Here is a 12394-nt window from a genome sequence, read left to right on the forward strand (position 1 = left end):
AGCAAATGGCTGCAATATAACAAAGAGTGAAAAATTTAAGGGGGTCTGAATACTTTCCGTACCCACTGTATATATCAGCCACCCTGCTAAGAAATCGGCATCTGCTGTCAAAAAAAACAAAAACAATATTGGTCGACCACTATTTATAATTAATGTCGAAAACAGTTGTGCTGCTTAAATTTTTTTGTGTAAACATTCCCTCTTTATCTGAATATATAGCTGTACGCGTCTCACCATCTGGCAAATGCTAGCGTAACGGGCGAGCACATTGGCATTCTCTATGATGGCCAGTCTTGAAGGGGTTGTAGGGGTGATCTTCAGCACACACGTCCATTTAGCAAAGTCTGCCCCATCTTTCTTATACTGAGCGCAACGCTCGTACAGCCCATCCAGACCTGCGAACGCAGAGACAAATGAGGATTTAATGAGTCATAAGTGACTGTGACCATTCAATTCTGGACAAAGTCCATCTAATTCCAGCATTTAAGTGGATACGAAAGGTTATAAAGTACCATGTGTAACTTTAATACCTGATAATTTATTTTATAGATAGTGATGGGATTTTCACCTTGTGTGGTGGTCTCTCCATTAGTGCCAGCTAGGGGAACCACACCCTTGTCAACTTTGATGCCAACTACCATGCCCCTCTCCTTAAGGAGCTGGGAGAAAAGTTTGCCATCATCTGTCTTCTGGTAGAGGGTCTCGTGGAAGAGGATGACGCCACCGATGCAGGGCTTGATGCGGTCGTCTGCGGTGAACAGAAGCTGGCGGTACAGTCTCCTGTTCTCCTCTGTGTTCTCAGCATTGATGCTCTGGAACCGCTTGGCCACGCTACCTACACAGGATGATACGAGATGAAACAGTTATTAGACAAGTGAATTAATTGGTCACTAACGAACAAAAAACTGAATGGCTTAAAGTACCTGTAGACTCATCCGCAGCAAGAATGCCTTTGCCAGGGGCAACAATCCTCTGAGCAATATCACTCAGCTCCTTCTTCTGCTCTGGAGAGAGAAATGGGTAAGCATGAGGCATCTTGACTCTGTGGAGGAAGGTGTGGGAAACAGATAGGCATTTATATGATCTTTGAGATTAAATTATTAATTCAGATTATCAGTGCAAACACACGAATCACATTACAAAAACAGTCACCTGAGATCAAGTAACGAATCAGGTGACTGTTAAATCAACGCCAAAGATTATGAGCAATGCTTCAGATATGGGTGTGTACTTAAATGTAAACCTTACTGACAGCACTGATTTTTGTTGTTGCTGCTAACTACATCTTGTTAACTACTCAACGACGAGTTTTGATGCAACATGTCCTTAAGCTACAAACGCGACCTTATGCGGCTCACGTAACTCTTAACTTTGCATGATAACGGAAGAGAGTGTAGCGAAAAACTAGCTTCCGTTCATGGGTCAGATTATGTTTGTTTTTACTTGGATGTCGGCGTCTTATATTAAGGGGGGAAAAAACTCACCTATTAAATGGAAGTTGAGGAAGCGATTGTTTCCGAACCAGACTTTCAGAGCAGCCACGTTATTCAGCGGTTGCAATAAGACGCAATAAAGGATGGAGATTATTAAGCAATTGTACAAGACGATAGCTGGACCAATCAGGACGCGAGTCTTGTTTTGATTGACAGTCCGTAGAGAAGATGATTGGCTGCTGTGCTTGGGAAGGCGGGTTTAAGAATGACGCAACAATGGGGGAGTGGTTTTATTACAATTACAGGCGGGGTAGATGTTCTTGTGATACGTGACAGAGTTCGCATGCAAACAGAGCTGGTAGTGACATTTTAAAGCGCCCCAATGGATGTAAGCGAATGCATATGACCTTGCCATCCGTGTGCAGTTATTCCTGAGCTTTTAGGAGTATTTAAATTCTAATTAACAGGCTATAAACTAACAATAATGTTTATGTTTTTTCTTTCATAAAATTACCGTATTGGCCCGAATATAAGACGACCCCCCCATCCAGATGTTTTAATTCAAAAAGTTTCCTCGGAAAGTCCAATGGATGCCATATTCACATTGAATGAACTAAAACAGGCACTGAAAGGGGTAAGACATACTTCTCCATTTCCAAGAAAAAAACATCGTCTTATATTCGGGACAATACGGTATGTCTGATGTTACATTATATTGCTTCTCTGTCTACTGGACATTGAAGAACAGCTTAACAAGAGGCTCTTAACATTCCAGTAACAAACCTCTAACACCCTCCACTCAAGTTGCATTCAACCAAAGGCCAAATTAAATATAGACAATGATTTAATTGGCTGAAAGCCAGTAGTCCAACTGAGCATTATACAGCAGGTTATGATTTGCAAAAGGGGGTCTAAAAAGGATCTTTGGGATGTTGAATACCAAGAAGCAATATAAGTCCGTAAAGCTGGTTAGCATTATTAATTCATGATTAAAAAAAAAACACACACAGATGATCAGTGTTTTGTATTATGTATCTGAGCAAGACAATTATTTAGAGAATTAAGGATTATGAATGATTTACTGATGGAATACTTCAGTCAGTGGCTAAATTTTAAAAGTATTTTAAATAATAATTATTATAATTTCCACAATAATATTAATAATAACAATAATACAGTACACAAGTACTGTATTTCTGCAATTTACCCTTTGTACTACAGATAAAAAGATAAAAAGAAAAGAGCATGCACATTTTTACCATGTATTTGGATGAAGTGAGAGAGAGAGATACTCCCCAAATGGAGGTCTGGATAGTCTGTGACACCCGTCTGGTGCCAGATGACCTGCATTTATTCAGATGGAGTGACTTTTGACATTCCGTGGGTTTGGCTAATCTTAGTAGCAGGCAAACCCACAATGCAACCGGAGAAGGGCGATGTGACATTCATGTATACTGGCATGCAGCAAAGAAAGGTTCAAGAGAAAGGCAGTGAGTGGCATAGACAAGGTACATGATTATTAATGTTGTTGCTACATGCATGAATTATAGTATACATTAATACAATCCCTGTTAAATAATGATGCAAAGGCAGTCTGGTGGTCTACAGATGACTGCAATCATCTGAATTAAAGTTCTGCATGATGTTCTCTGATGTTATAAACCTCCTCTACCCACCAGATTACTGTCATCAAAAGGGATCTACTGTCATGAGATCTTCTGTCACGACCTTTCACCTCTCAAATATCTTATCTACATAATCGCTATAATCAGCGAGAGAATCCTTTATAGAAAAGTGTAGAAACTTCCAACAAATAAACTGAACATTTTTGCAATTGCATGTTTCATACAGTAAAATAAACAAAGCAGAAAATCCAAGACAATCCAACAAAGAATGTAAAAGTGATTTTTTTATATCTCACCACCAATGCTTGATAGATAATAATAACTCTACTGTAAACAAAGCCTCATAAAAAATATTTAATTAATTTTAAAACTACCCATTTACAAAAATAGCACATATTTATATAAACATTACAAAAAAAAAACAGTGGGGAAAGGAGGGACCATCAAAAGTCACAGCAGGTTCACTTTGTAAGCCATAGTTTGTTGGCTGCATTCAAAATATGGCCACATACTGTACATTACTGTATCATATTTCACATAATACAATACTCACACATACTTAGATCATATTTCTTATGTAACAACTAGGATGATGCCCTGCAAACAATTAGATTAGTAAACAAAGGAACTAGCTTTTTTTTTTTTTTTTTTTTTTTTTACTCTTTTACAGTATGTATCACAAAAAAAATAATTCAGAAGTCAGAACTATATTAATACAAATGTCCATCAAACCAAATACAAAAATACAAAGAGAAACACACTGGCTATTATTGCTGAATGGGAAACTAGAAAAAATAAACAACAAAAAAAGTACATAAATGTAAAAAGTTACAATAAGTAAATAGGACCTTTTGTGCTTGAAATGTAAAAATTAATTAAACGCAATGCTTTAAAAGTTCATGGCACTTCTTAAAGCCATATGCTACAAATTCATAAAAATAAAACCATTACTTTCACATCAGTCTTCCATTGTTCTGTAATGTTTGTGTACTTCAGGGATTACAGCAGTTTGGAAAACTGGTATCCCAATATTACTGAAATATGTCCAATAACCAATTTACAACAATAGCATGTATTGTGCTTATAATATATATGCTGTTTTATTAAGCATGAGAAAAATAGTCATACATGATTCAAATAAACAATGTATATTCGCAATAAATGCACATCTCAAACTTTATTTTAGTTAAATCAATGACTGTGAATGGGAAGGATGCGCTAATATCTCAGAAAGGACGCAAACTTTACAGAACAGCCAAAGACTGAATCACAATTTCTCTGCCTAGCTTAAAGGGGTCATATGACGCAATTTCAAGTTTTCCTTTCTCTTTGGAGTGTTACAAGCTGATTGTGCATAGATAAGATCCCTGAAGTTGCAAAGACTAAAGTCTCAAAACCAAAGAGATATTCTTTATCAAAGTAGTATTTGAAAAATAATGTGTTTTTTGAACATTAAAGTTCAAGTTCAAATATATTCTGTTACACCAAATACACAAAATAATGATCTTTAAAAAAGCATCATATGACCCCTTTAAAACGTACATAAGTGTCACTTGGAGTTGACGTTTCAAAGGCTTCTTTTAAAGTGAGGAGGATCTTTCTCCTTCCATCCACCCTTCTACTTAAACTTGATCTCAAAGCAGAAGCAGTTGATGGAGTCACACTCTGGAGGCTGACAGGTACAGGCACAATCCCACATCGCACACTGCATTAAACAAGATCACAAACAGGTTTATATTAGTTCTATTCATATTTATAGGCATGCCCTATGGAATTTGGAAATGGAATTTGTGGACTGTTTATTATTTTAAAAAACTGAGTTCTGAAGTTATTTGTTAATACCATCATAATGTTAAGATTAGTTACAAATTTCTCAGCAGCGAAAAAAAAATCATAGTGTGTATCCAGCTTTAAGCAGGAAGAGACATTCGACGTGTGACTTACATTAGGGGAGGGGCAGGAATAGTCCAGACAGGATCGCAGAGATGTTGGACGGCAGTCACATGACTGGGCACACACTAAACAGCACTCGCAAGGAGAGAAACTTGCGCAGCAGTCTGAACACCGAGGATCACACTTGGCCTGCAAAGTCAGAGAGCTGTTACACAATGCTAAAATTACCCAAAAGAGAGAACTGAATACAGCGGGAAGTGAGATTTAAACTGCCTTTCAGGACAAGGAAGCTGATAAATCAGGCTACATCCGAGACAACAAGAACATACTCTAATGGGTCTTACTGGGCTTAATGTATAGCAACAGCAATACATTTTGACTCAGATTGTTCAGCAGTTGGCTCACAGAAAGGTTTTGTAAAGTTTCTCTGAAAGAGGAAGTGATGATGCTGAAGTACCTTGAGACAGTGATGACACCACAGCACAGTCGCAAGGAAAATCAATAGAGCCCCACAGAGATCATGATGACTGCAGGCAGCGGGAGGGAAACAGCCCACACAGGAACAGCCTAACAGGAGATGGAAACATCACTATATTTCATTACACATTGGTATAGCTTATGGGGAAATAAGCATGACTTTGTATCTTGAATAAGTGTTTGTTATTACTTTTTTTCAGAAAATAATCTTAGGAGTTTTCAAATTGATTTTTTTCACACCTCTATAGGTTTTTAATCCCCATGGAATATAAAATCTTCTTATAAAACATTTACTCTCATTATTAATTTTATTTCATATTACAAATTGCCCCAAAACACATTCATATATAAAACTAGACAATGTAAAAAAAAATGTTTTTTTTTAAATATTTTTCTATTCTATTTTTTCTATTCTATCTACTTTTTTTTCTTTGTGTGTGTTTATGTGTGTGAATAATATATATATATATATATTCTGAGGGCTAGAGTTGAGAATCCCTGCCATGAAGGTTTTTATTGCCTTATGCTGCTTTTCATGTCAGACATAAGAAAAATTCTCACTTAATTTTAAATACTTATGTTAACCTTATGCACCTCAGATTGGATCTGCCTGCACAAACACTGCTTTAGACAACTGTGACAGGCACAAAATTATGCCTCACAAGTTTGTGGAGTCCTTCGGACACAGAATAGCAATGATAGACTGTTTTGAGATTTCCACAGAGAAACCATTCAGTGTGAAAGTGTGTGTCAAAATGTCTTCTACTACAAGCACTATTTAGTATTTGACATATCGTCTAGCACTTCTAAGAATCCATGCAGAAAGGGTCATCAGAAATGTTTGGCAGAAGCGTCAAATCATCTTATTATTATTATTAATTTATTCAGCTTTCTTTGTAGTACTTGCACTGTGTCCACTTAAATTGTGCAAATTATGTGCGCAAATCAATGGTAGACAAAAACAACATATAAGTATAAGTAAATAAAATAAGTTTTTATACTGTAAACAAGATAATCATATATCCAATGAGGTTGGAGGCAGCGATGCCGGTGGCACTCAACTTTTTGCATCAGGTAACGTTAGTAGGATCAGTGTTAATTGTTAATCATAATCAGTGACAAATTACATAAATGACGGTTCCTAAAAAAATTTGCTGAGATTATCTCGGTACCGTATCTACTTGGTATGCATCTGTTTCTCCAGTATGACGATTTAATCGGTCTTTACTGCACGGCTCTGTACACTTTTAGTTCACTGCTCAATGCAACGATACCTTCAAAATGGTGCCTCGGTGACGTCACACATAATAAACGCACATGACTGACAAAGACCGATAGGGCTTAAGACTTGGAATGGCTCTGTAAACTGTGCTGCAACACAGTCAGACACAGACCCACTAAAGCTCAGCGTTAAACGCCAGCCAACAGGGATTCACAAGATTCTTTAAAAAAAGACTCTTGAATCCAATCAATCAACTCTGAATCACAATATATAAACACATTATCTTTTAATGGAGAAATTAATATATTATATATATATATATATATATATTATATATTATATATATATATATTATATATTATATATTCTCGACACAAGCTCCGATGCCTCGGTTCAAATGTCACATCACTAGTCAGTTTGTGTAAGAACTGCTTTCTCCTAATTTTGTAGCAGAGATCCCTTACCAAACTGCAGTGATTCAGTGAGAATTTCAAGTCATTTATATCTTTCTTTACTTCTTTCTATACGTTTTCTTCCTTCTAAGGCGGTGGAGGATATCGGCTTGGAGTGGTCGGCCCCGGTTGACATTGCCCATGGCCTGCTCGACGAGTGGTTCCTGAAAGGACACCGTCGGCGATCTTCACACCAGCAGCCTGCTCTGTTCTTGCCTGCAGTTCATGAAGAACTGCACTGAACTGACCAAGACGTGGCGCGCCCCCTATTTGGCACGTGCGAGCTCATCCTCTTCAGCTGCTCTCACCACCGTTGACAGCGCTGAAGAGAAAGGATACAGTGGACTTCCCCCTCTGGAAGAGGCGGTCGCCGCCCACCTGTGTCCGCCATTCGCCCTCGGTCTAAAAGCCCGCGCAGCACATCCAGCGAAGCCCTGCAGGACTACCTCAGCCCTGGCCAATAAAGCATATGCAGTGGCTGGCCAGGCCAGCTCGGCGCTGCATTCAATGGCGGTCCTCCAGGTCCTCCACCTATGGCTGAATCTCACAGAGATCAGGGACGCTGAGAAAATGGCCTTCCTCGACTCGCCGGTCTCGCCGAAGGGGCTATTCGGCCCAGCCGTGGATGGGTTTGCTGAGCGTTTTACAGAGGCACAGAAGACGTCGCAAGTGCTCTAGCGCTGCGGCCCCAAGCCGCCAGAAGATCCCTTCCACTCAGCAGCCTACTAAGCCAACACTTCCTCAGCATCGGCAGAAATCTGAGCTTGGGCTCGAGCAGCGCTCCCGGATGACTAAATGCTATGCGTTTCCAAAGCCCCAAGGTCCCCGTCCCCGTGTAGTGCTGGACCCTGAGCCGCAGAAGCTGTCCTGATCTGCCTGCAGAGAGGAAGAGGAGAGGATCGGTTCTCGCCTCGGCCGGAACTCTCTCGAAGTAAGCTCACGCTCATTCTCCATACCTCCGAGCACATCTGAGCGATGGAGACATTTTTCAACCCGGGCATGTCCTGCAAAATCAGTGCATGCCCAAACACCCTCTCACACAGACGAATGCAAATTCCCTGCCCACACAAATGGTCCCTCTGACGAACAGCGAGTCAGGCTTTTTCAGCCGTTACTTCCTCGTGTCGAAAAAAGATGGCGGGTTGAGACCAATTCTAGATCTCAGACTTCTGAATCGCTCTCTTATGAGACAGCCATTCAGAATGTTAACTTTGAAACAGATCCTTGCGCAGGTTTGTTCCGAGCACTAGCATAGCCAGGAATTACAATGTGGGTGGGCCCAGAGAAAATTGGGTGGGCCTAGTCTAAAATGCATCTGTAATCAAAATAGACCAACACAACTAACAGTTACACCTGCTTGAATACACATCACCGTTTAATCAAAGCATAAGCCTGTATGTCATTATAAGCAGTGATAAGAACATAACGATAAGAACAGCATGAGTACGGCGGCCACACACGCGCACGCATCTGACAGACGGCAAGCATCAAATCAGCAGGACAGTAGCTAGTAGTACAGTAGTGGACAGTATGTAACCATGCTTGGTCATACTCTGGCTCAGCGGCCACATAAACGAAATAAACAACAGTGACTAGGCAACTACATAGTAGGAAAATGTAGATTCATGTACCTGTACATTGGCGTGTAGGGGAGGTAGACGCTGGAGAATGGAGCGCTGCTGGTGATGGAGAAATAGGTGAATTAATGTTAGCACTCGCAGAGCTGTTCAGCTGCTTGAGCGTAGAATACGCGGGGGACGTTTCATAATCGAAGCCGGAGGGCGCTCTCGCGCAGAAAGTACAAAACGGATTCATAGAAGTAACGTGACGTGCCAGGAAAACCCTAATATGGACAAAGGCATGTATAACAGCATCCAACGATCTCTGCTGTAGCTAAGTGGCAAGGGGCTGTTTGCAAACTTATCTTCATTATATGGCAAACAAGAATTAAGAAACAACACAATTTGCTTTTTATAGGTCAAGTATTGTGATTATTGCAACAGAATTCACAATGATTAGGCTACCTTGTGAAGCAACTGACTGGGTGGGCCTGACTGACAGGTGGGTGGGCCCAGGCCCACCTGTAGCTACGCGACTGGTTCCGAGGACTGGTTTCTGACAGTGGATCTGAAAGATGCGTACTTTCACATCCACATAACCCCCCACCACAGACTGTTCTTGAGATTCGCGTTCGAGGGAGTGGCCTATCAGTAAACAGTCCTACCATTTGGACTGTCTCTGGCCCCTCGCACTTTTACGAAGTGCATTGACGCGGCTCTTTCCCCTCTGAGACAGGTGGGAATCCGCGTTCTTACTTACCTCTACGATTGGCTGGTTTTAGCCAGAACAGAACGGGAACTAATTGCGCACAGATCGCTGCTGATCAGCCATCTGGAGCGCCTTGGGTTGAAAATCAACCCACACAAGAGTCAGTTGTTCCCCAGACAGCGAGCGGTCTTTCTGGGGACTAGGCATAGGACAGTATGAGATTTTGACGGTATGATAACCTTAAGCAAAAATATCACGGTTTCACGGTATCACGGTCAGTGTTGGGTGTAACTAGTTACTATGTAATTAGTTACTGTAATTTAATTACTTTTCCCTTGAAAAGGTAAAGTAAGGGAATACTCTTATTTTTTTCTGTAATTTAATTACAGTTACTTCTTATGTAATTGAACTTAATACTGTGTATAGACTGTGGAACATTTATATACAATAGAATAGTGGATTTAAAGGGGTCATGTGATGCTTTTTTAAAGATCATTATTTTGTGTATTTGGTGTAACAGAATATGTTGACATGAATGTAAAGCCTAACCTTAAAATGCATGCTTTTATTATGTACCCTTCTCACATTAAATACTTTGGTGAGTTAATAAGAATATCGGTAACACTTTAGTGTCCAGTTCTGGGTGTTTATTATTACTTAAAAGGCACATATTAATGTCTTATTCTAAATCCTTAATCCCACCCAATTGTTAAACTTTACAACTACTTTACTAAGTATTAATAAGCAGTAATTAGGAGTATTTTGAGGCAAAAGTCATAGTTAATAGTTAGTTAATAGTAAGAATTTGATGCTAATCTAAAGTGTGACCAGAATTATTTGTGACCAGAATAATTTATGTAGTTATCTATTATTTATTATAGCAAGAACTGTTTCATGTCTATCCTTGTATCATTTACTTGTGGAGGTTGATATAGGATTTAGAAAGTAATTAGTAATAAGTAATTAAATACTTTTTGGAGAGAGTAATTTGTACAGTAATCTAATTACACTGTTGAAGATGTAATTAGTAACTAGTAATTAATTACTTTTTTAGAGTAACTTACCCAACACTGATCACGGTATTGTTGTTACAGCTGTGTTAATTTTAAATGTCTGTGTTCAAAAAAAAAAAAATTTTAGACTCAATACAATATATTTTATTTTTGAGCAACATACAGAATATTTGGAACAGTAGTATTTGTTTATTTTTTATTTGATTTGTTTCTGAAATATTTGCTATATTGTGGGCTGTCCTACAGCTTTTGATGTAGATATTTGATATGCTGCTAGAGCTACTGCTGCCCTAAAAAGAAAAATAAAGACTGACATCTTTATTTAACCTAAATCTGTAATTACAGTTATTTAATTGTAGTTATATAATTCATATACATATCATTTAATTTATTTCATATAATTTAGCTAAATAATTTCATATACATAATTTGATTGAATAATTATTCAATTTGAAGCAAAAACAGAATGTTCTGACTAGCTTTGTGAAATTCTACTACATGCCTGAACGAAAAACAAACAGCAGAAGCTCTGAATGAGACGCAGATTCACTCTCTGACAGCAGGAGGTGCTCATGGAACAGCAGATACAGCGTTTCCTTGGTTACCGCTGTAAGCAAAGCAGTGTTTTAATATATGAATTATACAGAGACGAGATTAAATGAAAATACCATTTAAACTTTTCTGAAGACAGTCAGTTCCCCTCAGAAACACATTCATATAAACCCCCAAATCAATATTTAGGATTTTCTTCCAATAGCTCGTGCATCATGAACAGTGAGTGATCTGCCTGCTATGGTATTTTTCTCTGTGCATCCGTCTTCAGCGTCTCTGGCCTGTGTTAACGGGCGTTTACAGACTTCATATTTTCAGATAAATGACATTTTGGAAAATGATTGCATTGCAACGCAGATTGTGCAAGTCCAGAACAGAGATCGGCTGCAATAAAGCAAAAGAAACTCCTTTGGCCGTCCTACACACACGTGACTGACTGCTCGCACCAACACGAGGGGGGGGGGTCGTGTTACTCTCTACACTACACTTTCAGTCTTTGAGGAGACATGAAAAACAGTGCATACCGCAGGAACAGTATAACAGGAAATGTTAGTGGTTTTGAAACAGTGAAATGTTCAAATTGCGGTTGAGATTGAAACTGGTAATCGGCCCATGCCTAGTATAACTCAGGTTGAGTTATAGACTCGACCTGAATGCGGGCTTGGCTTATGCCGGAACGGTCCCTGACTATTCAATGACTGGCGGCATCTTTCAAGCCGGGGAATTTGCGTCCCCTCAGAACTTTCCAGAGAACGCTCGGCCTAATGGCGGCCGCCTCCTCTGTGATCCCTCTAGGCCTGCTTCACATGCGGTTTTTCCAATATTGGCTCAAAGCCCATGTCCCGTCCCATGCCTGGTGCCTGGGCCGGTTTTATGTCAGGGTAACCCATCGCTGTATCGAGGCTGTGGCCTCTTGGACGACTTCTCGCCTGTTTCAACCAGGCGTTCAGTTGGGACTGACCTCCAGAAGGAAGGTGGGTACTACGGACTCCTCCAACACGGGTTGGGGCGCTCCGTTAGAGGGCTGTCCGGCTTCCGGCTCCTGGTCGACCTACGAGCGGTGCCTTCACATCAACTGCCTCGAAATGGTGGTTTTTCTGGCCCTGAATACCTTCCTGCCAGCCTTAAAGGGGCAACACGTCCTGGTCCGGTCGGACAACATGACGGTGGTAGCCTATAACAACCACCAAGGCGGTCTAAGGTCACGCTCCCTTTACAGGATGGCTCGACGCCTCCTGCTTTGGGCACAGATCAGACTCCTCTCTATCAGACCAGTTCATGTGTCGGGCAGTCTGAACCTTGGCACAGATGCGCTCTCCAGAGGCAATGTGGCTCCGGGAGAATGGACACTACATCCTCTGACAGTTCAGAAAATCTGGTCTGTCTTCGGGAGGGCAGAGGTCGACCTCTTCGCCTCAGAAGACAACTCTCACTGCCCAATCTATTTCTCCATACAGCG

At 40.2% G+C, this 12394-nt stretch overlaps 1 protein-coding gene across 2 annotated transcripts in view; it reads right to left on the reverse strand.

Moving 5' to 3' along the window:
- The window catches only part of LOC107674678 (fructose-bisphosphate aldolase A-like), a 5656-nt gene extending 2916 nt beyond the window's left edge, over nt 1-2740 (reverse strand). The window contains exons 1-4 of one of the 2 annotated variants that reach the window (XM_016468745.1): nt 2693-2740; nt 924-1042; nt 569-835; nt 235-395 (exon numbers count right to left, since the gene is read on the reverse strand). In XM_016468745.1, coding sequence (XP_016324231.1) covers nt 235-395; nt 569-835; nt 924-1035 — 540 coding nt within the window. In that variant the 5' untranslated portion in view covers nt 1036-1042; nt 2693-2740. Of the gene's footprint in view, nt 1-234; nt 396-568; nt 836-923; nt 1043-1484; nt 1571-2692 lie in introns of those variants that run through there. The other variant, XM_016468744.1, reaches the window with a different exon arrangement.
- Nucleotides 2741-12394: the final 9654 nt, after the last annotated feature.

Source organism: Sinocyclocheilus anshuiensis, unplaced genomic scaffold (assembly GCF_001515605.1).
Source record: "Sinocyclocheilus anshuiensis isolate Anshui unplaced genomic scaffold, SAMN03320099.WGS_v1.1 scaffold152, whole genome shotgun sequence".
NCBI classification, from domain to species: Eukaryota; Metazoa; Chordata; class Actinopteri; order Cypriniformes; family Cyprinidae; genus Sinocyclocheilus; species Sinocyclocheilus anshuiensis.